Below are 26,187 nucleotides of genomic sequence, written 5' to 3'. Positions count from 1 at the left end.
GGGGAGCAGGAGGAAGGGGGCATCCCTCCTGCCGATTCAGTTTAAAGGTGAGGGGGGTCGGGTGGTTGTCAGGGGTCCTAGACATCCCTTCTGTCTTTCTTCTATAAAAATGGTATGGGGATGGGCTTGGGCATCATGGGGGGGTCCTGCTTTTTTTAGTTGGGTGCACCTGCTGTATGTGTGTTTTGTGTGAACTGCCCACACTGCACATGCACGAGTGGCTTGCCGCCCGACGCAGGCTTGCAGCTCCTCAGTTCCATAAGCAAGCTAAGAAGCTAACCAGGGGAGGTGGGTGGGTTGTGAGAACATCTGCCTGCTGTCCCTGGATGACATGGTAAGTAACTGTGCTTTATCCCAGGAAAAGCAGGCAGCATATTCTCACATGTGGGACTCCCTAGCTTACTAGAATGGGATAAAGGGAGTATTGGCCATTAAGAAAATAAATTTTACAATACAGCTTGGCCGAAGTGACCCTCCCGCCTGGAAAAAGATTCCAGACAGTAGTGAATATATGAACCGAGGACCAAGTAGCAGCTTTACAGATTTCATCAATAAGAGTTAAGCATAGGAAAGCAAGGGAAGCTACCATAGCTTGGATCTTGTGGGCTGTAGATATAGTTCTCTTAGCTACAGGATGGTCCAACTTATTAGGATCAAAGGAGACAAAAAGTTGAGGAGATGCTCTATATGGCTGAATTCTCTGTAAGAAGGAAGCCCAGGCTTGTTTGAAATGAAAGCATGAAGAGCTGTTCCCCAAAATGAAATGAGTCTTAGATCTAGAAGTACGGTAGATTGATTTAGATGGATTCCGGTGAGTACTTCTGGAAGGAACTTCGAATGGGTACGAAGCACAACTTGGTCATGATGAAACACTGTGAACAGTGGAAATATACTCATTCTTTGAACAGAAGTAAGAGAGATGAGAAAAAAACACTTTCCAAGTGAGGTATTTCATACAAGTCAAAGATACTGGTTCAAAAGAAGACTTCATAAGTCTAGAGAGAGCAACATTGAGATCCCAAACTGCTGGAGGTGGTTTGAGAGGTGGTTTGACCTTGAAAAGGTCTGTTAACCTTTTCCTATCGTGTGTCCCGGATGACAGGACATTCCAAAAATGACATAGACAGTGGATAAACAGTCTGTATGGACTAATAAAGAGCCAGGAACACAAACTATTTGAATTTACAGACTTATGACTTATTTACATTATGTTTACAATAGCCATAAATGATAACAGTGAATAATACAAAACTTTGCTAAAATAATTACAATTGGAACCAGCGTAACGTAAAATTTATTACGATAGGAAAAGGTTAATAAAGCTGTACCACCAACCGAGCTGTGAAAAGCATTGAGAGCATAAGATGAACTCTAATTGAAATGGTCTTGAGGCCCAAATTAGATAAATGTAGAAGAAATCCAATACTGAAGATATAGAGGTGAATACAGCATTATGACGATGAAAAATACACCTAAATGGATAATCAAGTCCATTTCTTCTGGAACAATGCTGCGTAGATGGTTTTCCTGACACTTCTGACAGGATGAGAAAGATGAAGCTTAGTCCACATCAATCAGAGAAGTACCAAGTTATAAGGTGTAAAGCCTGTAGATTGATATGCAGAAGATATCCATGACTCTGCGTTAGAAGAGATGGAAAAGTCTGAAGAGGCACTGGCTTCTTGATACTGAACTGAGGTAGAACCAAGGATGCCTGGGCCACCTAGGACCAACAAAATCATGGTGGTCAATTCCTGCTTGAGCTTGACAAGTATCTCAAAGATGAGAGGAATTGGAGGAAACAGATTAAAAAACCGGTGTATCCAATCCAGAAGAAATGCATCTGGTTCCAGGTGTTGGGGAGAATACTACCTGGAATAAAATTGAGAAAACGTGTGATTGTGGGGGGACACGAACAGGTCTGTCTGAGGAGTCTCCCACAGAAAAAATATGTGATGCAGGACTGCAGAGTTGAGCATCCACTCGTGTGGCTGAAACCTGCTGAATCCATCTGTGAGAGACTACTGCTTCCCTTGAATGCATATATAATACATTGCAAACTGAACATCCATGGGAATTAGGAGGACATGTGCTGAAATGTTTCGAGAGCATCGTAGCTTGCTCTGAGTTCCATACAATATAGATCAGCAACTTTAAATGCGAATACCGTCCAGATAAACCCCACAAGCATAGGAGTACCAGTGCGTGATCAGAACCTTCTGATGTGGAGGTGTGGAACAAAAACCTTCTGGAAAGCAAGAAAAAGCTCAGCCAGCACTGCAGAGATTGTCAAAGTATAAAGTGTTAAGACAATGGGTTGCGAGCTTGAGACCACTGACATACAAGAGTCTATTGAGGAGTCTTGAGATGAAGTCTCTAAAAAGAAGGAACATGCACCTTGGAGGCCATGTGACCCAGGAGTACCATCTGATGTTTGGCCACGATTGATGGGAGAAGATGTTGAATCCCCAGTGCTGAAAGAAGAGAATTGTAAACTGAGTCACTGCAAGGACCCATTACGAAGTTGGATCATTGATGAGCCAATCGTCCAGCCAGGGAAAACCTAGAGACCTTGTCTGCAACGCTGCTGCCATTACAACCAGGGCTTGATGACTACTCTGGAAGATGATGCAAGGCCAAAGAGCAGGAGTCTATACTGAGAATGGTGCTGCGTTATCAGAAATCTGAGTAATTTCCAGGAGTTCGAAAGCACTGGAATATGAGAAGAAACTTATTTTAGATCTAGAGAGCAGAGTCAGTCATTGCGACCTGAGAGGGAATATAAAGTTATCAGAGGGAACATATGAAACTTGTTTTCCATTTAGTGGATATTTGTTCAGGCTCCTGAGGTCTAAAATTGGCTATACACCTCCCTTCCCTTTTGGAATGAGGAAATACTGGAAGTTAACACACCGGTTTCTCTGCAGAGGTGAAAACTCTTCTTTGAGAAGAAGTACCATCCCCGGAAGAAGAGTCGACTTGAAAAGAGACTCTCTTGGAGGTCTGGAAGCATAATGATCAAATGAAGAGAAACTCATTTTCGAAAAAGGTTTTTTTTTTTTTTTTAATGTAGTGGTCTCCTCCTCCCTTACAGCCACTCTCAAAACTCCGGGCTTTTGGAATCAAAAAGACGATGGAGTAAAAGTGTGGCGAATGTTCATTAAAGACAGATGTAAGGACAAAAGGACTTAAAACAACTGTATGTCTTCTAGAAGGTACTGTATAAACATTGCTGGAACAGTGGAAGAAATCTTGGAAACTAAACTAAACTAAACTAAGCCTTAAGTTTATATACCGCATCATCTCCACGGAACTGGAGCTCGACACGGTTTACAAAGCATTAAAAATATAAGAAGAGAGAGGAGAAAGATTTACAAGAGCGAATGGATAGAGGGGATGTAAACAGGAGAAGAAATGTTATATGTTAGAGAAAAGCCAGGTTTTCAGTTGTTTTCGGAATAGTTGGAGGGAGTCCAGGTTCCGCAGCGGGATAGTGAGATCGTTCCAAAGGCCCGTAATTTTGGAGAGGAGGGATTTTCCCAGTTTGCCTGCGTGGAGGATGCCGTGTAGAGAGGGGAAGGATAGTTTATGTCTGTGGGCGGATCTGGTGGTAGCAGGCGTTGAGGCGATGAAGGATAGAGGGATTAGGGGCGGAAGGATGTCGTGAATGATCTTGAAAGCCAGGCAGAAGCATTTGAAATGAATTCTGGAAAATACTGGGAGCCAGTGAAGATTGGTAAGTAGTGAGGAGACGTGATCAAATTTGCGTTTTGCAAAAATCAGCTTGGCAGCAGTATTTTGGATAAGCTGGAGTCTGCGAAGACTTTTTTTTGTTAGGCATAAATAAATGGCATTACAGTAATCGAGTTTGGATAGGATGATGGATTGTACAAGGACGGTGAAATGTTTTTGGTGAAAGTAGGATCTTACTTTCCTCAGCATGTGGAGGCTGAAAAAACATGATTTTGCCAAGGAATTCAGGTGATCGTTGAGGGAGAGGGAAGAATCGATGATGATTCAACTTATTCATAAGAGATATGACGCAAGGACTTAGAGGAAGGGTATCACTGTTTGCCGACGACGCCAAACTTTGCAACATAGTAGGCAGAAGCTTATTACCTGATAATATGACACACGACCTACTGCTACTGGAACAATGGTCAAACACTTGGAAGCTAGGCTTCAATGCTAAAAAATGCAAGATAATGCATCTGGGTAAGAGAAACCCGCGTAGAACTTATGTACTAAATGGTGAGACCTTGGTTAGGACCACGGCGGAACGCGACCTAGGGGTGATCATTAGGGAGGACATGAAGGTTGCCAATCAAGTGGAGAAGGCTTCTCCAGGGCAAGACAAATGATGGGGTGTATCCGCAGAGGTTTCGTCAGCAGGAGACCTGAAGTTATGATGCCGTTGTACAGAGCCATGGTGAGGCCTCACTTAGAGTACTGTGTTCAGTTTTGGAGACCACACTACCGAAAGGACGTGCTGAGGATCGAGTCGGTTCAGAGAACTGCCACCAGGATGGTAATGGGACTCAAGGATCTCACGTATGAAGAAAGACTAAAGAAATTGCGGCTGTACTCACTTGAGGAAAGAAGAGAACGGGGAGATATGATTGAAACGTATAAGTACATCACGGGATACATCGAGTCAGAAGATGATATCTTCGGGCTAGTGGGACCCTCGACCACCAGAGGACATCCGCTGAAAATCAGGGGAGGGAAGTTTCATGGCGACTCCAGGAAGTACTTCTTCACCGAAAGAGTGGTGGATCACTGGAACAGACTCCCACTCCAGGTGATAAAGGCCAGCAGCGAGACGGATTTTAAGAAAAAATGGGATACTCACGTGGGATCTTTAAGGGAGTAAATTCAGGGGGGGGGATACCTGGAATGGGCAGACTTGGTGGGCTATAGTCCTTTTCTGCCGCTTTTTTCTATGTTTCTATGTTTCTATGATGCCGAGGACCTTGCTTGAGAACTCAAGGTGCAGAGCAGGGCCTGTGGGTAGTGTGAAGAGGGTGGGCAGGTGTACTAATTTTGGGCCGAGCCAGAGTAATTTTGTTTTTGATTCATTTAATTTCATCTGTACAGAGAGGGACCAGGCGTGAAGTCTCATTATGCATGAAGTGATGTCCTCTTGGAGGTTTGTGAGGTTCTTGTCTGTTTCGAGGAGGATAAAGATATCGTCGGCGTATGTTTATATTGTTTCAAGGGGGGATAGTTTGAGGAGCTTCAGGGAGGTCATATACATGTTGAAGAGAATAGGGGATAGGGGAGAACCCTGTGGGACACCGCAAGATGGTGTCCACGGAGCGGATTTGGAGCGTTAGTGTTGACAATGTAGGAACGAGAGCGAAGGAAGTTTGAGAACCACTTTAGGACAGAGGAGTCTATTCCTATCTCATAAAGTTGGTAAATTAGTATGTCATGGTGCACGACGTCGAAAGCCGTGGAGAGATCGAATTGTAGAAGAACAGCAAATTTGTTTCGAGCGTGTAGTTGTTGCACCTTTGAAATTAAGGAAACTAGGAGGGACTCGGTGCTGAAATTGGGCCTAAATCCGTTTTGGTAGTATTGGAGAATGGAGAATCTATCTAGATAAGAGGAGCGCTGAGTAGCGACTATGGTCTCTAGAAGTTTTGTTAAAAGAGGGATGTTTGCTAAGGGGCGGTAGTTCGATGGTAAGGAAGGGTCGAGATGGGCTTTTTTCAGAAGAGGGGATAAGGCAATGTGTCCCATTTCTGAGGAGAACAGGCCCGATAGTAAAACTTTATTTATAAGGCTGGTAAGGGAAGAGATGGCCTGCGCAGGAATATTTTCGTAAAGGTAGGATGGGAAAGGATCTAGGATGCATTTGCAGGATTTAAGTATGAGGCAAAGATTAGAGATCTGGGATTCAGATACGAGTTCGAAAGTAAGGATAGGGTCGGAGTCTTTCGGAGGAAGAGAGTTGTAAGAGATAGCTGGGGGGAACGAACTCTTTATGGTAGTGATCTTCTCGTTGAAAAATTTGGCTAGGTCATTTGGAGATGGGAGGGAGGGGGAGGAGGAGGAGTCGTTTTTAGAAGTTAGGTTACGCCAGATGTGGAACAGAGTACTGTTTTGGCTTTTTGACCTGGAGATTTTATCTCTATAGAAATTCTTCCTAGAGAACCACCTGGTTGATCCTGCTTTATGGATAAAAAGTTTAAGATTCCAATATGGTGGGAATCTAACTTACAGGCTCTAACCCATGTTATGTTCAGGTAGAATGGAAACAAGAGGAAAGAGCCACCTTACAGGCTCTATGCCCCATGGTGGAATCCTGAAGCAGCCACACCATGTGGAGGAATCTAACTTTACAGACTCTACACCCATGTTAGATTCCTCTGCAGACCATGAATAAGTCTCCAGTCCGATACATTCTAGGTAGGGGAAGGGATCGAGATGTATGCTGAAATTCCTGTAGAATTTGAGAAGGAAAGGATCCATCAAAAGAAGGCAATATCCAAACAAAATGCTTCACAAAGCAGGAAATATAGAAATTGCGATTTTGACAGTCAGATTGCTAACATGGAGTCAGATTGAAAGTGGGTTTTCACTTGCTGGTGGCACTGAGGCATAGATATTTTTTTTTTAACCTCTACCACTAGTGACTGGTAATTATATAGAGAGGAAAGTCTCTGGAAGCTTCGATAATAGTGAGGGGCATTTCATAGGTCTTGTGAAAAAAGTATCCCTCTCGAATGGCCTGTAGAAACCAGAGGTCTGTATTTAACAGTTCCCGATGGGGATAATACAGTTGGAGCTGAGGTTCAATTGGTTGAGGAAGAGGCTGAGAAAGAGAAACAGTGGAGAAGTTCTGGAGGAGACTGATCATAATCTAAGTGCTGCAAATATTCAGCACTGGAGGTAGAATCAGTTTCTAGCTCGAGTGATAGCTATTTTGCCCAACTGCATAAGAAATATAGTCTTTCAGTAAAAGAGTTGGCCATTGGTGGACAGTTGAGTGGAGACTTTGTTGTAGGCTTAGAGAAGTCCTTAATTGAATCAGACTAAGCATGAGGGATATGAAGGCCTCAACATCCCCCAGCAAAACAACCCCCCAACCCCCACCCCCCGACTGAGTGTTTTACAGGCCCAAAAAATCAGGCAAGCTACTACACATGTCAATATCGGGGCACCTATGCAAGGCCCCTCCATTTATCATACGCACACCATACGTGACGAAAAGAACCAAAGGTATCAGTCCGTAAGGCTGTCAGTTTGGACATAAGATAGATATCATCCACTTTGAGAAGGAGATCCAACTGTACAGGGAAAATAGGCTATTTCCAAAGCTGGGCCACACAAAGTCTGGCCGCTGTAGCGACCAAGGCCACAAAGTGAGCGGGGTCATGCACCAACCCCTGAGCAGATTGATTGAGTAAGAAAGCATCCATATGCAAAGGTACAGGAGAATGCAATACCTCAGACACCAACTGTTGAATCATCTCCCAGAGAGTACCACCCTGGGGCAATCCCACCAGATGTGCCCAAAAGTCCCCAACCTCCTGCATCCTCGCCAACAGTGGCCATCCCCATGGGCATTCCACCGATACAACTTCTCAGGAGTAAAATACCACTGAAATAACATTTTGTACCCCTGTTAAGATTGATACTGATTTTGAGTCCGGTACTGGTTCGATGACTAGAAAAAGGTATGATGCAAAGTTGTTGTTGTCTTCGAAGAATGTGAAAGAGCGATGTTTTCTTTTGGTACCGGTGCTTTCTGAAAAAGTGGGTTAATGTTGTGCCGAAGAAACCAGCAGCGCTATTGCAGGACCTGGTAGCCATGTACTTAAGGCAGACCAGTACCGAGGGAGTGGATACTGGGTTAAGCAGTGTAGATGCATCCAAAAGAAAAACACCAGTACCTCTGGCTTTCCTGGCGGAACCATTGGTGTCACAGCTTGTCACAAAGAGGGTGACCTCACCGAGGATGCATACCTCGAGGTTGAAGCAAGCCGAAAGGTGGTCATCGCTGTTTGATAGGCATCAAGAGACTCGATGCAAAGTGACCTGCCACGCCAATTGGTATGCTAGTGCCTCTGAACTGGCTTACCAGACGGAGTGATGTCTCTCCCAACGTCGGCATTGATGTCAACATCTTCAAAGATGAAGATTGCTGATTGATGACCATGCCAGTGCCGAACAATCTTTCCTGTTGAATTTTCCGGCTGATTATCGAACATTTCTGCATAGTACACCGGGCGCAAATTTCACCCAGTGTTCTGGCAAAAGGGAAGAAAAAGTAGCCTTTTTGTAATTTTACCACTTTTTTTAGCCCATTTAGCGGCCTGAAAAAAGAAATGGTCATAAAGACGGCATCATCTAAAGCACTTAGGAAAAAATGAGTCTCAGCAGCCAGAGCCCCCCAGGAAAAAATATTATTTTCAAAAAGAAAGCAATGGCAAAAACCTGAACAACATTCAGAAACACGACTTCTTAGCTCCATGGAAAACTAAGAACTAAGGAGCCGCGATCCTGCGTCGGGCGGGAAGGCACTCGCATGTACAGTGCGGGCAGTTCGTGAACTTTCTTAAATTCTTAAAGTGGTGATGCACTTTTAAAGCTGTCCGTACCGGGGCTCCGTGGATGACATCATCCACATGTGAGAATATGCTGCCTGCTTGTCCTGGGATAATGTGATTTCTGGAAGAAAACATGCAGAACTATGGACTGGTTTGGAGGAGCATCCAGTGGCAGGAGGGAGTGGGCATCCATCATGCCTTTTTTTTGGGGGGAGGGGATGGTTTGGGGGGGCGCCTGGTGTAGGGGTGGCCTCCGTTGGTAGGAGGGAGTGGGCATCCCTCCTACTAGTTTTTTCTTTTTTTTTTTAATGGGACAGATATTGTGCATGTGTAACACACATACAGCATCTGTGCCTATTTAAAAAAAAAAGGTTTCAGACACAAGAGTCGTGAGGAAAAGATGTCAACCGTACAACAATGGGCAATCCAAAGCAAACTTCATTTTGTCAGCAGTTTGTTTTGGATTGCCCGCTGCTGTACGGTTGGCATCTTTTCCTCATGACTCTTGTGTCTGGATTGTTCTGCCCATCATAGAGGCCTCTCTGGTGTGAAAAAAAAGGTTTAGCATGTTATAAATATTTTTGTATCGGTGGGACAGGTCAGCAACTGACCAGTTGCTTTTTTCAGATCGTTAAAAGTGATCACTTTTTTTGTGCATTGAGAAGCCATATTAGAGCATCAATCACTCTGCTAGTTTACATGGCATTTCAATATTAATAAGCTTATTTGCATGGTCGGATCAGAGAATGAACGATCGTGCAGAAAACCACATGATGAGTCATTTTCTGTGTCAGGTCGGTAAATGCAATCATCACTAAACCAGTCAAAACTGGTTTAGCAATGATCACTGACTTTAGTGCATCTGGCCCATGGCATCATCTACAGACTTCCATTAAAGATAAAGAAGCTGGACAAAGATCGCATTAAAAATAATCATAAACTGAGATTGAAAGGGGAGGTGCTATTGCTGGGAAATTTCAACTTGCCTGAAATTGACTGGCATGTCCCATTTGCAGAGTAGCGAATGTGACCCTACTTCACAAAAGTAGAGACAGGGAAGAAGTAGGAACCTACAGGCTGATGATGATAAGCCTCACTTTTTTGGTTGAAAATCTAATGGAAAATCTGCTGAAAAAAGGATAGTGAACTTCCTAGAATCTAATGGACTCCCAGAACTCTGAAAGCATGATTTTACAAAAAAAAAAAAAAAAAAATCCTAACAAATGAATCTGATTTCTTTGACTGGATGACCAGAGAACTAGATTTCCACTTTACTCAGGGAATTTGGTTGCTGTATGAAAGATGGCATCACAATCTCCTTGAACATTCATCAATCATCTTCAGGATCAACCAAGTTGTTATACTTCACATCATCAAGCAGAGAAGGAAGGGATCCCTCTACCTATGCAAGAATTTGTGATTTTGTCATAGCTAATTGCACATAAATCAGGGGTCAGGATAAGAAAAGTTACAGGGAAATATTTTTAAAACCAATAGGAGGAAAAGCATTGCCAGAGGTTGTGGTGAGAGCAGATGGCATAGCTGATTTTATGATAGGTTTGGACAAGTTCCTGGAGGAAAAGTCCATAGACTATTATTGAGAAAGACATGGGAAAAGCCACTGCTTGCCATGAATCGGTAGCATGCAATATTGCTACTCCTTGGGTTTTGGCCAGGTACTACTGACCTGGATTGGCCACCGTGAGAACGGGCTACTGGGCTACTGACCCAGTAGGCTATTTTTATGTTCTTAAGTAAAATCTGAATTAAGGTTAGTCCAATTAGCTTTGACTTTGTGCTGAAAGAAAAATAGTTAAGGGAATCAAGCCCATACAGAGCAGACATCTACTCTAAAGAAAAGGTGATATATTACCCAGTTACAGTGAAAAGGTTCAATTAGCTGCTGAATATGGGAGGAACAAGGTACTTTTATAAATTAACACTTTCCCAATGTTTGCGCAATACCTCCTTTTGCTGTAGAGATTCTTGAAGTTTTATCATCTGATACTCCTGTAACTGTCTGTCTTCTTCCTGTTCCTTCCTTTTTCTTTCCTCACTAAAGCTCACTGTGATATTCTTCCGGGCACGCTGCATACATAGGTAACATAACTCCTGCAATATGAAAATGCAAGGCCCATTGAAATTTGTAGTAATTTTTAAACTAAAGATTACCAAAGCCCACTAAGCCAAAAAAGCTAACTTTTAAAAATACAAAACTGACTCCTGGAAACCCAATCAGAATGCAAAAATGCAAGCCCCAAAGTTAAAAAAAAAATCCAAAAGTCCCATTCTCAGTAAGGCATATTTACTACCTATGTGCTTAACTGCTTAATGCACATTAGTAAATGAGGCTTGAAGTTTGTTAAAGCATCATTTACCATTCTCATACCACATAAGCACCCTCATATATATCTATGAACAACCATGAAACTATTGTATTATTAAATGCATTTGTTAATGATCAGACTAGTTGCCTAATTCTTTATCTGCAGCTGTGGATAGCATGGCATCTTTAAAAGAAAGGAAAATATAATCTGTTAGACAGGGGTGTTGATTTACAGTGGAATTAGGCTATCTAAAAAGAGAATGTAGACAGCTGGAAAGGAAATGGTTAAAATCTATAAAAGAGGAAATTAAATTATAATGGAGATTTAAGATACAATGTGGCTCATTACAAAAAGAGAAAGACAACCCAAAAATGGCATAAAATGATAGATGGGTGTTTTTTCTCACCAAACTCTTCCAATTAGCTAATTTCAAAACCTATTTTCTAGACAGATTTCTTTACTGTTGAGATTTCTATACTGTTGAGTAGCTCATCTAAATCTCAATAGGGCATGCTGGAGGTGTGGTGTGGGCGGGACTAAGGCAGTCTTAAGATTTGGATGTTTTTCTGCAATAATTAAACATTTTAGAAAACATCCAGGGCACAATTTGTATGTTTGGGGACAGATCTATTTTAACAATGAATAAGTGCCATAAAGGTGCCCAAACTGATCAGATGACCACTTAAGGAATAAAGGCATGCAGGGGACTACCAGTGGTCACCGACCCGCCTCCCATCCCACAAAGATGTGAATGAAACAGTATAAACCTGCCTATATGACAGCTTCAAATGTTATGGCTAGTCCTATTAGAGCAGCAAGTAGGTCTCTGGAATAGCCTGGTGGTCAGTGAGGTGGACTCCAAAGAAGGGAACCCAGGCCCATATCCCACTCTAGCTAGTACACTTGTGGTGGAGAGTGTGGGCCCACCAAAACCCTACCATATTGACATATAGGTGACACCTACAAGCATAAGGGCTATTGGGGTGATGTACAGTTGAGTACAGTAGGTTGTGGGTGGGGTTTGGAGGGCTCGCCATACAATGTAAGGGGGCTATGGTAAGATATGTACCTGGAACACTTGATGTGAAGTTCACTATGCCCACAAAATTGCCCCACTGCTCTATGGGTATGTCTGTGTAGCCAGTCTGCTACAAATGCTGGCCCCTCCTATATCCTAATGCCTGGTTTTCGTGTGTTTTTCATTTGGACTTTTTTTTTCTTTTCAAAAATGGTATAAAAGATAGACTCACAACTGACGCGCCAAAGATGGCACCGAAGGGCGGAAATGAAGCTGTCCAGCTGCTCGCTATGGAACCTGGTGCAGGAGAAAACTCTACTCCCATAGTGATGGATCCTCTGACTGACATTACGGTCCTGTTTCGAGAGATCCGCAACGACACGAAGGGACTCAAGGGTGAATTTACCACACTAGTAGTGGACCTCCGGTCTGAATTGGCAAAATTGGGAACGCATATGAGAGATATGGAGGCCCAATTAGATGAGCAACATGAAGCCCTGACCCTGGTGGATACGTGTTCGAAAGAGCTGCAAGCACAGCATGTTTACATCTATGATAAGCTCGAGGATTTCGAGAAAGCTGACAGACCAATCTTAGAATCCGGGATGAGAAGGTAACACAACAACTAGCTCTTATGTTTTTTGCAGAGGATCCGGAACTCAGAACTGTAGCGGATATACAAATTGAATGGGCCCACAGAGCTTTAGTGATCCCACAAGGTAATAAGCCTCGAGATATTGTGGTTTGTTTCAAGGATTTTAAGATCAAGGAAGCTAATGTACAAAAAGTTAGATCTCTCCTGGTTCTGAAATGGGACTCTGTGGAATTTGAAATCTACAAGGACTTGTCTGCTGTGACTCTGCAACACCAAGCGGAGTTGAAGCCCTTACTCCGTTATCTTGTAGACAAGAATATCAAATACAAATGGCCACACCCTTTTACTCTTCTTTTCTATCTGGAGGGCTCTCTGTGTACTGTGAGGTCCCTTCCGGAGGCCTCAAAGATATTTCCTGGGGTTCAGTTCATGGAGTCCTACCAGCCAACCACGGATCGCCTGGCTAGTGGTCGCTTATGGCAGCCTGAGATTTCACAACCTCGTTGGCAACGTACCAGGCATGAGGGTGGTCACTCCTTTTCTGATTAAATCTCACTGGCTCCCAATTAACCATCATATTACTTTTAAAATTTTACTCTTAGTATTTAAAACCCTTTCCACCAATGAACTTCAATTCATTAATAAACTACTTATCCCTTATAGCACGCCGCGTTCCCTCCGGTCCACTAATCAAAAGCTCATAATAGTCCCCTCTTTGAAAGTTATTGGAAATCGACGACATGATATGTTTTCAGTGATGGTGCTGCAACTTTGGAACACTTTGACTCAGCATGTAAGAGAGGAAAATGATTTGAATCGTTTTAAAAGTAGCTTAAAATTTCAAATTTTATATTAGTTTCCTTCTAGGGTTCCACTTTTCCCTCCCTAATGTTCTTTCCATTTATGGCTCTCCTCTGTACTTTAAAGCATTGAATTGTAGTTCTGTCCCTTTTTACCTTGTGTATTGATTAGTCTGTAACTCTATTGGTCTAACCCATTATTTTAAATGGTATGTCTAAATATATGCTTATATTTTTTATTAATGTTGTATCTCACTTAGTAAAACTAAATAAGCGATTCATCAAACTAAAATAAAACTTGAAACTTGACAAGGTGCAGAGTTCACAGTCTGGTACCTGAAAGCTGATGCTGTGAGGTGCCCTGATTTGTCTGTACTGCGCATTACAATTTCATTACTGTTCATGTGGTGTGAGAGACTCCATACCTGTGGAGGATCTTTGTGGGTGATATGTTGAGCATTTGGGTTGAACTTGCCAGTTTTATTGTGTTTAACTTAAGCGGGAGGTTTGTCTTGAGTCTCCACCATGTTGGGTGGGTAGTTGTTTTGTCTAGGGGGGCATAAGGAGAAGGGCCCTTCCCTCTTTTGAGTAGCAGGAGTGCACATTTTGTTAGTGCTCTCTTGTGTGGTTAATATGGACAGGAGGAAGGAGGGGGTATTGGAGGTTGGGGTTGGAGGGATACGTATTGTGGGATATTTTGGGTCCTTGGTAGAGTGTATGGGTTTTTTTTTTGCTTTGATTCTGGGCTTATGGATGATTTGAAGTCATTGTCTCTGAATGTACGGGGGCTTAATGTTCCGATGAAGCGTCATCTGCTTTATAAGGATTTGGCGTGTCAGTGGGCTCAAATTGTGTTCTTGCAAGAAACCCATCTGCTGCCTAAACATGAGTGTGTACTGAATCCCCCTGGGTTTTCCACCATTTATTTTGCTTCTAATCAACATGCTAAGAAGACTAATGGGGTGGCCCTTCTTTTTCATAACAATTTGCAAATACAGGTGACTAAGAATTGCGAGACGCGGAGGGTCGTTATTTATTGCTTTTAACGTTTCTATTGCTGGTCAAATGTATACACTGTGCAATATATATGCCTTCAATGTGGGGCAGGATGAATTTTTTAAACACCTTGATGAGACTTTACATCTTTGCATAGAGAGATTGTTCTTGTTAGGGGGTGATTGTAATCTAGTGTTTGATCCCCAATTTGATTGCTCCTCCCACAGGTCCTCGGTTGCTCCAGCTGAGCACAAAGGACTACAGACACTAATTTCACACTGGGGGCTCCATGATATTTGGCGGGTTAAACATCCTGGGGAGCGGGATTATACCTTCCATTCTGCGGTTCATAATACCCATTCTCGCATTAATTATTGGCTTGGTGATGGTGCTTTATGTCAGTTAGAACGGCAATGTGGGATTCACACTACAATTTTAACGGACCACTCTGCGTTAAGCTTAGTTTTGGGGGGAGGAAGAGGACCAGTCTATTGGCAGACCCCTCATCTGTGGAGCAATTGACAAAAGATATTACTGAATATCTCGAATTTAATGATGTCAATGAGATTGATCCTATCTTGCTGTGGGAGGCCTTAAAAGCGGTAATTAGGGGGAAGGCAATTGCTTTACAAGCCTATACTAAGAGGGTGAAAGAGAGGGAGGAGCAGACCAAGAGGCAGGAATTACAAGATCTTGAAGGTCGGGTTTGTGGAAGACGGAGATCAGCTCAAGAGAATGTTCAATTATCTCAATTGCAATTAGAACTTGGAGCTGGCAGTATTGAACTGGCCTTGCGTCAGGCACAAGAATTTTTTGAGTTTACTTACAGAAGCAATAAGCTTTTTGCACATAGATTAAAAATTCAGGCCACAAGAAATTATATTTTGGGAATCTTTGATAGGTAATCAGCTCGACATCCTGGATTGCATGGTGCCCTCTTTCGTATGGTTGAATCGAGCTCATTGGCTTTCCAGGAATCATACCACCCACGCCTTCCATTGCCAGATTTGGTGGTGATCGCGCTGCTGGGGGGAAAGCGATGTTTCAAACCCCAAGGCTCTGGCATCTCCATCCATCGGTGATACAGTGGGGCTTCCCCCTCCTACTACGGCCAGTGAGCTAGTCAGGAACTGGTTCATCTGCGTTTATCCGGGTGTAGAAGGGTCCACCAGATAATGCCCTTGAACTTGCTATGGGGCATATTTCCTTACACGCTTTCACGGTCAGGATCCAAAGAAAAAGTTAAGTAAGAATGCAGGGTAATACGGAGCTTTAGCACTGACTGCTATCACGTCGCCACCATCTTGTTTCTCCCCAGATTCTGTGAAAACTACTTTTAATGCTGAGCCTCTACAACCTCTCTCTTAGGACCAGGCTGACTGAAGGTTAGGCAAAGCCAGCATTCCTCCCCTCAAGGGTCACCTGTGGAGTCTAATCTCTAAGAAAGTCCTCAGAGTTCAGTCTTAATGCACATTAGGTGCAAAAATTAATACACAGTTAAGTACAAAGCCTGTATGGTAACTGTTGGGGATGTGCCCAGCATTAGCCCTGCCATTACTGCTCATTAAATGCATCAGCAGATAGTACAATAGGTGCATCTGAGACATCTGGATGAATTTACTGCAGCCTGCTGCTTTAAACAAAAAATAAATAAAAATCCCCCTAGCACTGATGTGCTTTCAGTGTGTGTTAATTTGCATGCCAACTATATATCATACTTTAGTAAACAGGCCTTTTAAAATAAGCTTAAAATGGTGATCCTTATGTAAATACGTTACCTGCCCTGCCCTACAGTGATCCAGGCACTGACCAGCTGTAAATATGTCTGGCTTTTTAGAACAGATTTGATTATTAGTATTCCTGTCATCATCAGCTTTTGGTCCATCTGAAGAAAGTGGTATTGGTAGTCTATGAATGAATAAATACAAAAGTTATATAGTTATATATTTATAACAAAACTTTTATACAGTCAGAAGCCTAGGCTTGGTGCACAAAATTCCACATAATTTCATATGAAGCTATCAAAATAGCAACATTGTATGTCCAGCTGAGATAATCCTATTTTCTCCCATTTTGTCTATAAGAAAATGCTTAAATACCCAGTTCAGTCATCTTTAGCTTTCTACTGATGGTCTTGTTAGAAATGATTGTTTTCAAGCCAAAATTTTCAGGCTATTAAGAGGCCAAGGGAATTGTTTAAAACTGTGTGATTTTTTGCTAATATGCAGAAACAAGGTTGTTATAGTCATTCTTTGACAGCTGATATATTTGAAGATTTTTTTATGGTAGGTAGTTTCTATGCAGGAGATACCATGAAACAAGTTGGCATAGGATGTTTTTATTTGGGAAAAATTTGAGGATGGGCAAGGACAGGAAGTGAAGAATGTTGTTTTCTCCTTGACACCTCCAAGGGAAGTTCATGAGTATTGTTTTTCACTGATTCTAAAGGGTTTGGGTGACAGACTGGCTCCCACTTTATTGACAATCGTGAAAGGGTAAATGGCCTGTGACAGGGAAAAGTTGGAAACCAGAGAAATCCCAAAGGTTTCAGCATGAAAATAAAAGAACCTGCCCTGTCACTGGAGAGAGAGCTAAAGGCAGTAGTAATCAGTTAAAGCAATGTCCCGCAAACATTTACAGCCGGCGGCACACTAAATGCAGTGCCCTGGCCGGAAGGCACCTGGAAGCTGATGCGATGACATCACGCGCATGTGTGACATCATTGCGTCAACGTCTGCGCAGAGGCCCGTCTTGCTGCGACCCTACTGTTACAGGGATCTGGGAGATGCAGGGAGGAGAGATTCCAGCCAGGAGAGTCATGGATGACTTTCCTCCTCAACAGTGTGTTGCGGTACTTCAAGAAATCTCAGGAGGCACACTGGTATGCCGTAGCACACAGTTTGTGATACACTGAGTTAAAGCCAAAAGTTGCAGGAAATAAAAGTATGTCTACATCACCGGGTTATTCATCCTTGTCTGAAGATCCTGACAGGGTGAGAAAGTCTACATATTTCACATCTCTTGCTCTAATTAGGGAGAAGAAAGGGGGTGGGGAGAAGTAAGTGTCCCAGGCAAAGCTACAACAACTAATGAGGACTTCTGTTTCACTTGTGAGCCTAATTAAACAGGTGGGAAGACAGAGAAGCAAGAGAGCTCCACTGCAGGCTAGAAACAGAAGGGAGAGGACAGCAGCTGGCCAAAGCGCTCATCAATAGCCACTCATGGGAGCAGGGCCGCCATCAGGGCAGTACTACCAGTCCTGCATTCAGGGGCCCGGAGCTGACAGGGGGCCCGGGCTCCCCCAGGGTCACAAGCATAGTCTCCTCTCCTTCTCCTTACCTGCCCTGCCGCAGCACACAGCCGAATGGAAGTCTTCCTGATGTCAGCGCTGACTTCGGAGGGAGGGCTTAAGCAAAGCCCTCCCTTCATCCGACGTCAGCACTGACATCGGGAAGACTTCCGGTCGGCTGCTTGCGGCAGGGCAGGTAGGGAAAAGGCAGTCGTGTACCGAAGGGGGGGGGCGGTCCGCCCCGGGTGCAGCCATGGGAGGGAGTGTGCACAGCCGGTCAGGTCCCCTTAGCCTTGTGGCGCTTCCCCCAACCGACCGACCGACAACAGGCCCGGCCGACAAACCTCCCTGCCCTGTAGCAGCGAATCTAAATTACCTTCTTACAGCAGCTTCAATACTCCAGCTGCTGTAAGAAGGTAATTTAGATTCACGGCTACAGGGCAGGGAGGTTTGTCCGACCAGGCCTGTTCTGTTGTCGGTCGGGTGGGGAAGCGCCACAAAGGTAAGGGGCAGGGAGGGAGAAAGAGAGGAAAGGTGGAGTGGAGAAGAAAAGACGCTTAAGGGAAATGGGTAAAACTGAGGGGGGAGAAGGCCGCTGAAAGCACTGGGGAAGACAAAGGGGTGGAGAAGGACGCTGAAAGGACATGGGGAAGACAAAGGGGTGGAGAAGGACGCTGAAAGGACATGGGGAAGACGGGAGGAGGGGGAGAAGGACGCTGAAAGCACATGGGGAAGACAGAGGGGGGAGAAGGACCCTGAAAGGACATGGGGAAGACAAAGGGGTGGAGAAGGAAGCTGAAAGGACATGGGAAGATGGGGGAGAAGGACGCTGAAAGGGCATGGGGAAGACAGGGGGAGAGAAGGACACTGAAAGCACATGGGGAAGACAGAGGGGGGAGAAGGACCCTGAAAGGATATGGGGAAGACAAAGGGGTGGAGAAGGATGCTGAAAGCACATGGGGAAGACAGAGGGGGGAGAAGGACGCTGAAAGGACATGGGGAAGACAGAGGGGGAGGACGCTGAAAGGACATGGGGAAGATGGGGGGGAGAAGGACGCTGAAAGGAAATGGGGAAGAGAGAGTGGGGAGAAGACACTGGCAGGGAAGAAGTCAGAGATGCCAGACTATGGGGGGAGCGGAGGGAAGAAGATGGGTGCCAGACCAATTTGGGAGGGGGGAGAAAGGGAGAGGCACAGTAACAGAGCAAATGGAAGACGCAGAAAGAAGAGAGACAGTGGATGGAAGGAATTAAATGAGAACATGAGGAAAGCAGAAACCAGGCAACAAAGGTAGGAAAAAAATTCTTTTTTTTTTGCTTCAGGATAAAGTAGTATATTAGTTGTGTTGATAAAAATTTATAAACATTAGAGGCTCTGGTAGAAACCCATATACAAAGTATGTATTCTTCCCAATTAATATTTCCAAATTAATAAAGTCTTTTTGCTTATTTTTAAATGGGTTTCTACCAGAGCCTTTAATTCAGTAGCATAATTAAATGAAATAACTATTTCTGTAGTTTATAGGGATGGGCGGGGACGGAGGGGATTCCTCACGGGGACGGGCGGGGATGGGCGGGGACGGAGGGGATTCCTCACGGGATGGGTGGGGACAGAGGGATTCCTCACGGGGACGGGTGGGGACAGAGGGGATTCCTCTCGGGGATGGGTGGGGACGGGTGGGAGTCCTCACAGGGACGGGTGGGGAAGGGTGGGACTTTGGTGGGGACGGGTGGGATTTCTGTCCCCGCGCAATTTAAACATGCACCTTTCTTCCTCCATCCCATGCACCTTTCTTCCTCCATCCCATAACACACTCAGCCTGGTGGTGATGATTATCAGATTGATTCATGAATATATAATGATGTTATGAGTGTGCACCTCTTCCTTCCCATCCTCCTTAGCATGTCACATACAGTGTAATGTAACATGCTGTATGCGACATGCTGAGGAGGATGGGAAGGAAGAGGTGCACACTCATAACATCATTATATATTCATCCATAGCTGCATGTTAATGATGTGCTCATATGCACTTATTTATCATCATAACATATACATCATCATTAACATGCAGCTGTGGATGTGTAAGGACAGGCTGAGGAGGATGGATGGGAAGGAAGGAAGGTGCACATATCAACATATCGTACATTTTTAACATGCATGATGCAGCTATAGGCAAGCTGAGGAGGATGGGATCATACAGATGTGTATGTTCAGATATGCGCTCAGATGTGTATGTTTAGATATGCGCTCAGATGTGTAGTTTCTGATACATTTATTAAGCTTACAGTATTTATAAAAACACATTTAATACTTGTTACAAAAAATATTGTGCAATTGTGATCTACTTCTGGCCTACAAAGGTCAAAAGAAATCCTTAACTGAGATTTTACATTCAAAAGTGAATTATAGCTACTAGCACTATTATTTATTAGTTATTTATTATGCAGATGTTTGTTAGTTTTTTATTAGTTCAGTATTAGACATATGTTAGTTTAGAATAGATAGGTATAGATTAGTTTAATTTAGGTTAGGTTAGGGCCCTGCTGAAAGAGTCTACCTTGACGTGGTTTCAGGCTTACAAATCTTTTGGTCAAAGAGTGCGGCGACAGAGAAAACTATGTGTGTATTCGGCCCATGGAAGAAGGGGGGGTCGGGGGGGAAGGGGTGCGTGGGGGGCCCAATAGGATTGCTCAGTAAGGGGCCCAGAAATTTCTGATGGCGACCCTGCATGGGAGAAAGGCTGAGAGAGATATCACGGCTAGAGAACCTATGAGGCTCAATGAAGCTAAAGATTCTACACAGAGTAGGAACCATATGCCAAAGGTCCCAGATACAGAAATGCTTTCTGAGTCAGAAGGAAGTGAGGCAAGTGCCAGTGAGAGATGAATACTTGAACTTTGAAGAGAATGTTTCTGTGAGCACAGGAAGCAAGACAGAAGTGTAATGGGAACCAGGAGAAGTTGTCTAGAACCCTGTATGGATGATGTATCTTTCCTTAAAGGTGAATTAAGGAATGTTATGTGATTTTCCTGGTCTATACTAGACAGGGAGCTAATTGTTAAAACTAGGCTAAATTCAGTGCTAGTCCTAGAAAGAAAGTTAAGGCTAACAAGCTTCAAGAATTATTTCTGTTACCTGCAGGAGAAGCTGCAGAGTGTGTGGGGGAGGGGAGATCAGTAACCCTTTCCTGTTCTGCTATACTATGAAAGCAGTGTTATGAGAATAATGCTAAAAAAGTATAACTTGAACCTCACCAGAGGGGATTTTGGAGGGGATAACTATCTAATTGGGAGGATAGTTCCTTTACACCAGGGGTCTCAAAGTCCCTAATTGAGGGCTGCAATCCAGTTGGGTTTTCAGGATTTCCCTAATGAATATGCATGAGATCTATGTGCATGCACTGCTTTCAATGCCTATTCATTGGGGAAATCCTGAAAACCCGACTGGATTGCGGCCCTCAAGGAGGACTTTGAGATCCCTGCTTTACACTGAACCCCAGAGCTAGAGTTAGGGTCCTGTGTACAGCTGGTTAACACAGTGAATGAGGTGACAGTACCAGAGTTACTTGGAATACTAGTGCTAGTAGATATTTGGGAGATTATATTCCCTGTACTATTAGGAAGAGGCTAGGTCACTTTAGAGAACTGAAAAGGAGATGAGCCAAGCCCTGGCAAATTAAAATTGGTTTTTAATGGCACTTTCAATTATCAGCACCAATGAAGCCAATTAAAAAAAAATTAATTCCCTCTTTTACAAAGCCCAATAGCACAGGCTGACGTGGTAAATGGTCTGACTCCCATAAGATTTGAATGGGCAACGGAGCATTTGCTGCACAGTTTTGTAAAAGAGGCCCTAAGTTAGATGCCTATAGCAGCTAGGTGCACCGATCAAGGTGCTTAACTGTAGGCATCTTTTATTGAATCAGGACCAAAAAGTAGTTCCTAATTCTCTTAAACATCCCCCTAATGGTGCTAAATACATAATAAATTGAATGGGGAATAACGAGGATACATGCGATACCCACTAGCCATCTGCCATTCATAAGAAAACTTATACCAGACAACCCTTAATGTTTGATATTTCAAAAAGTATGGGGACAATGCCTGAGCCTTGCTTCTCCTTCTCTCCCTAAATCTTCCTATTTAAAAAGGAAGCATATAGATTTGGGAAACTGAACAAGCTGCCTGCACTGTCCAGTTCAGCTGCTGAGCTATACTGTGGTACAACAGCATGGAAACAGAGATGAAGAGGGAGATAACAGTTGTAAATCAGAAAGGAGGGTTATACCACTAGATTTATTTTTGATTTCAACACTTAATAATAATAATAATAATTTTATTTTTGTATACCACCATACCCTTGAATTCTAGGTGGTTCACAACAGTTAAGCATAGTACAAACAATGCAAATCATTTAAGATTCGACAAATTAAGTGTATTCAATATAAAAGAAATACATACAATGTAAGAAGAGTACAGCCATATTAAAATAAAATTAAAAGTTAAAAGGATAAGATACATTAAAGTCCCAGCTTGTTAAATAATTGAGTTTTTAACTGTTTTCTAAAATCGATATATGAAGAAGCTTCTAACACACTTTGAATGTGAGAAACACCCAAACTATATATGCATAAAATACAACAAGCACAGTCTAAGCAAAACCTCATAGGTCATGGGATAAAGGTGAAAGGGGTAAGATTCAGGAATAATTTAAGGAAATATTTATTTACAGAAAGGAAGGTGGATACAAAAAAAACCTGAAATCTCAATACAAGAGGTGGAGATGAGGACTATATATGAATTCCAGGGACAAGTACAGAGGATCTCTTAGGAAGAAGGGAATGTAGAGCTTAGGCTGGATAGGCTATATCAGGGGTGCCCACACTTTTTTGACTCGCGAGCTACTTTTAAAATGACCAAGTCAAAATGATCTACCAACAATAAAATTTAAAAAAAAACACAACGCACACTGTACACATAGAATTGTTAATTATCATTCCTATTCCGGGGTTTTTTCAAAGAGGTCAAAGCAGATGACTCTATGCACTGTCACCTCAGTAACACCCATACAAAAATAGACAAATACCCACCCCCCTCCCTTTTTACTAAACCACAATAGCAGTTTTTAGCTTAGGGAGCAACGCTGAATGCCCAGCGCTGCTCTCGATGCTCATAGGCTCCCTGCGCTAAAAACCACTATTGCGGTTTAGTAAAAGGGGACTATATTGTAAAATATAGACAGCAGATATAAATTCAGACACATTTTGATCACTAAATTTAAAATAAAATCATTTTTCCTACCTTGTCTGGTGATTTCATGAGTCTCTGGTTGCACTTTCTTCTTCTGACTGTGCATCCAATCTTTCTTTCAGCCTGTATGCTTCCTCTCCTCCACACCTCATTCCCTCCCCCAACTTTTTCTTCCTCTCTCCCTGACCTTTCTTTCTTTCTCTCTTCATGCCCCCTTTCTTTTTTTCTGTTTCTCTTCTTTCCTTCTGTCTCCCTGCCTGCCCCCTTTCTTTCTTTCTGCCTGCACTTCCCCAAGCCACTGCCACTGCCGCTGCCATCGGGGAACGGGACCCAAACACCGCCAATGGATAACAGGCCCCGACGCCGACGCCGCACCATGCTCTCTCTGCTTCGGCCGATCAATCTTCCTCTCCCCGACGTCAAGTCTGCCGTCGGAGAGGAAGTTCCGCCCAGCCAGGCAGCGATTGGCTGGCCCGAACTTCCTTTCCGACAGCAGAATTGACATCGGGGAGAGGAAGATTGATCGGCTCGATAGATTGCCAAGGCAAAGTGAGTCCTGGGATCGATTCACTTTGCATTGGCGAGCTACCGGTCGATTGCGATCGACCTATTGGGCACCCCTGGGCTATATGATCTTTATCTGCTATCAGGTGTCCAGTCAGTTAATCCCCAGTCTCCAGTCACTTAGTCCCCCAGTAACTTAGTATTCTAGTTAGATAAGCCCCGCTAGCTTAGTCTCCGTAATTCGTTAAGCTATTCACGGATGTTCATTCTGGAGTTGTTGGCATGAATAATGCAGTGGAAGGGTGGCACCATTCCCTTCCAGTATCAAGGACTAAATGGTAGGGGACTAAATGATCTAGGGACTAAGTGACTGGGGATTAACTGATATGGAACCCTGCTATCATTTTCTATGTTTCTATTTAGTTTCATGTGTCAATCTTACCTCTCCGTTATTGGTTTAAAACTCCTCTCAAGATCCTCTAGTAAATTAACTCCTCTCACCCTGGCAGGGACGATACATTGTCGGTTCAGAAGTCGTCTAGCAGATGCAGACTCTGTCAATGAATCCATTAGCATATAACAAGCAAATAAGTATGAAGGCAAGCTTCTTTATAATGTGTCAGTTCAAATATTGTAATTAAAAAATACCTAATTTACCAATGGAAGATCAGGTTTTCACCTTCAATAATCTTCTTTGTTAGTCCCTGGAGGATTCAGTATGCTAGATGTTCAATCCTTTCCCACAATCCGGAAGTTGCAGAAATCCAAACACTTTTCTGAACTTGTGCTCCTCCAACCTTAGAGAATTAGAACCCCCTGCAGTTCAGTCCCAAAGCCAAGCAACATACCAGAACAAATCCATGACAAAATAAGGGGGCACGGGGAAACCTCCCTGGTAATAAACAAATTTCTGTTCTGGGTTGCTCTGGAAAACATGAAAACAAGTAATAAAAAGGGAAAAGGCAACACAGAAAAAACATTCAGAAACAATGTAGAACTAACCTACTGTGTGTAGCAACCACCCACATGAAGCAGCCTTCAGTAATATGTATACTCATAGAAGAGCGAAAATCCCACAGGACCCATCTACTGGCTGGAAGAACCTCAAGCCTGTAAAGAGAATAACCGAGATCAAAGAAAGCAGCCAATTCAGAAAAACTGAGCTTACACAAAAACGGTGGGCCGTACTGAATCCTCCTGACAGACTAACAGAAAGAAGATTATCAAAGGTGAAAACCTAATCTTCCATTCTGTTACATTCCTTCCAGATTCAGTATGCTAGGTGACATACCAAAGCAATGGCAGCATCTAGGGAGGGACAGAAGAGCCTGCTCGCAACACTGAGGTCCCAAAAGCAGCATCAGAGCGAGCCACCACATGAATCTGGAAAACCGGGTAAAGGTATTAAGAGAGGACCAAGTAGGCGCCTTGTAAATTTTATCTGGATGACTTGCACGAGACTCTGTCCACAAAGCAGCAACACTGCTAGTCGAGTGGGCCTTAAGAGAAAATTGATGGCCACTTGCCGCGAGCAGCATAAGGTGCGGAAATGGCCATATAAATCCAATGGGTACTCGAGGTATTAGACGCTGGCCTACCATGCAAAGGGAGGGCAGTCAGGACAAAGAGGGATCAGACAGCCGAAAAATCATTAATCCTCTCTCAAACCCCCCCCCCCCCCCCCCCAAAATGGAGCAAGACTCTCTTGACATCCAATTTGTGGAAAATCCGATCCTTTCTCTCCAAGCCTGTGGAATGAAACATAGGCAAATGAACTTTCCAGTTGGCATGGAAAAGCAGAAACCACCTTTGATAGAAAGGAAGGTACAGCACGGAGAACTACTCCTGCATCCTTAAGTCATAGAAAATGTTTACTGCATGAAAGAGCTTGAAGCTCTGAAATACACCGTGCCGAGACAATGGCGACTAAAAAGACAGTCTTATTCATCAGATCCAGAAGAGAAGCATTCTTCAGTGGCTGGAACAGGGCTTCCACAAGGCCCTGCAAAACTATGGTAAGATTCCATGCAGGAAAAGAGTGACGCAAGGGAGATCGCAAGCGAAGCACCCCTCTCAGAAACTTGGTCACATCAGGATGAGCAGGAAGCGAACTAGAACCCCTGGGTGTCTGGAAGCATGAATGGCCTGCTACCTGAACTTTAAGAGAGGCCTCCACTAAACCCTTATCTAAGCCTGCCTGAAGAAAAGCCAGGACCACACAAATGGGAGCCTACTCAGGCTCCTCTCGGTCTGTAGCACACCACTGTTGGAAAGCCTTCCAGGCTTTGGCATAAGAAGCCATAGTAGGTTTCTTGGGCTTCAAAAGTGTTGAGATGACCACATCTGAATAACCACATCTTATCAAAGCTGAGCACTCGAGAGGTATGCCGTAAAACCAAAATGTTATGGGTTCTCATTAGGCACCGGACTCTGACTGAGAAGGTTATGATAAAGAGGGAGTTTGAGCTTCCTGTCCCGCTGAAGACGGATGAGATCCACATACCATGGATGACAAAGGCCAGTCCAGAGCAACTAGTATCACGTGGGCGGGATGCATCGCTATCCAGCACATGCTCAGAAAAGTGTTTGGATTTCTGCAAGCCCAGATTGCAGGAAGGGATTGAACACCCAGTGTACTGAAGCCAGAAGAAAGCACAGTTACTTACCGTAACAGGTGTTATCCAGGGACAGCAGGCAGATATTCTTGACTGATGGGTGACGGCACCGACGGAGCCCCGGTACGGACACTTTTAGAGTGATTGCACTCTAAGAACTTGGAAAGTTCTAGATGCCGCACCGCGCATGCGCGAGTGCCTTCCCGCCCGACACAGGCGCGCGGTCCCCAGTTAT

At 43.7% G+C, this 26,187-nt stretch overlaps 1 protein-coding gene across 3 annotated transcripts in view; it reads right to left on the bottom strand.

The window, feature by feature from the left end:
• CCDC81 (coiled-coil domain containing 81) overlaps positions 1-26,187 on the bottom strand; it is a 156,428-nt gene that overhangs the window by 85,427 nt on the left and 44,814 nt on the right. For 2 of the 3 annotated variants that reach the window (XM_033950545.1, XM_033950546.1), the window contains exons 7-9: positions 23,780-23,891; positions 16,073-16,202; positions 10,524-10,670 (exon numbers count right to left, since the gene is read on the bottom strand). In XM_033950545.1, the coding sequence (XP_033806436.1) occupies positions 10,524-10,670; positions 16,073-16,202; positions 23,780-23,891 (389 nt within the window). The remainder of the gene's footprint in view (positions 1-10,523; positions 10,671-16,072; positions 16,203-23,779; positions 23,892-26,187) is intronic. The other variant, XM_033950548.1, reaches the window with a different exon arrangement.

This window comes from Geotrypetes seraphini, chromosome 6 (genome assembly GCF_902459505.1).
Source record: "Geotrypetes seraphini chromosome 6, aGeoSer1.1, whole genome shotgun sequence".
Taxonomy (NCBI): Eukaryota; Metazoa; Chordata; class Amphibia; order Gymnophiona; family Dermophiidae; genus Geotrypetes; species Geotrypetes seraphini.
The sequence above is the reverse complement of the archived record's forward strand: the minus strand, read 5'-3'. Positions and strand labels throughout refer to the sequence as shown.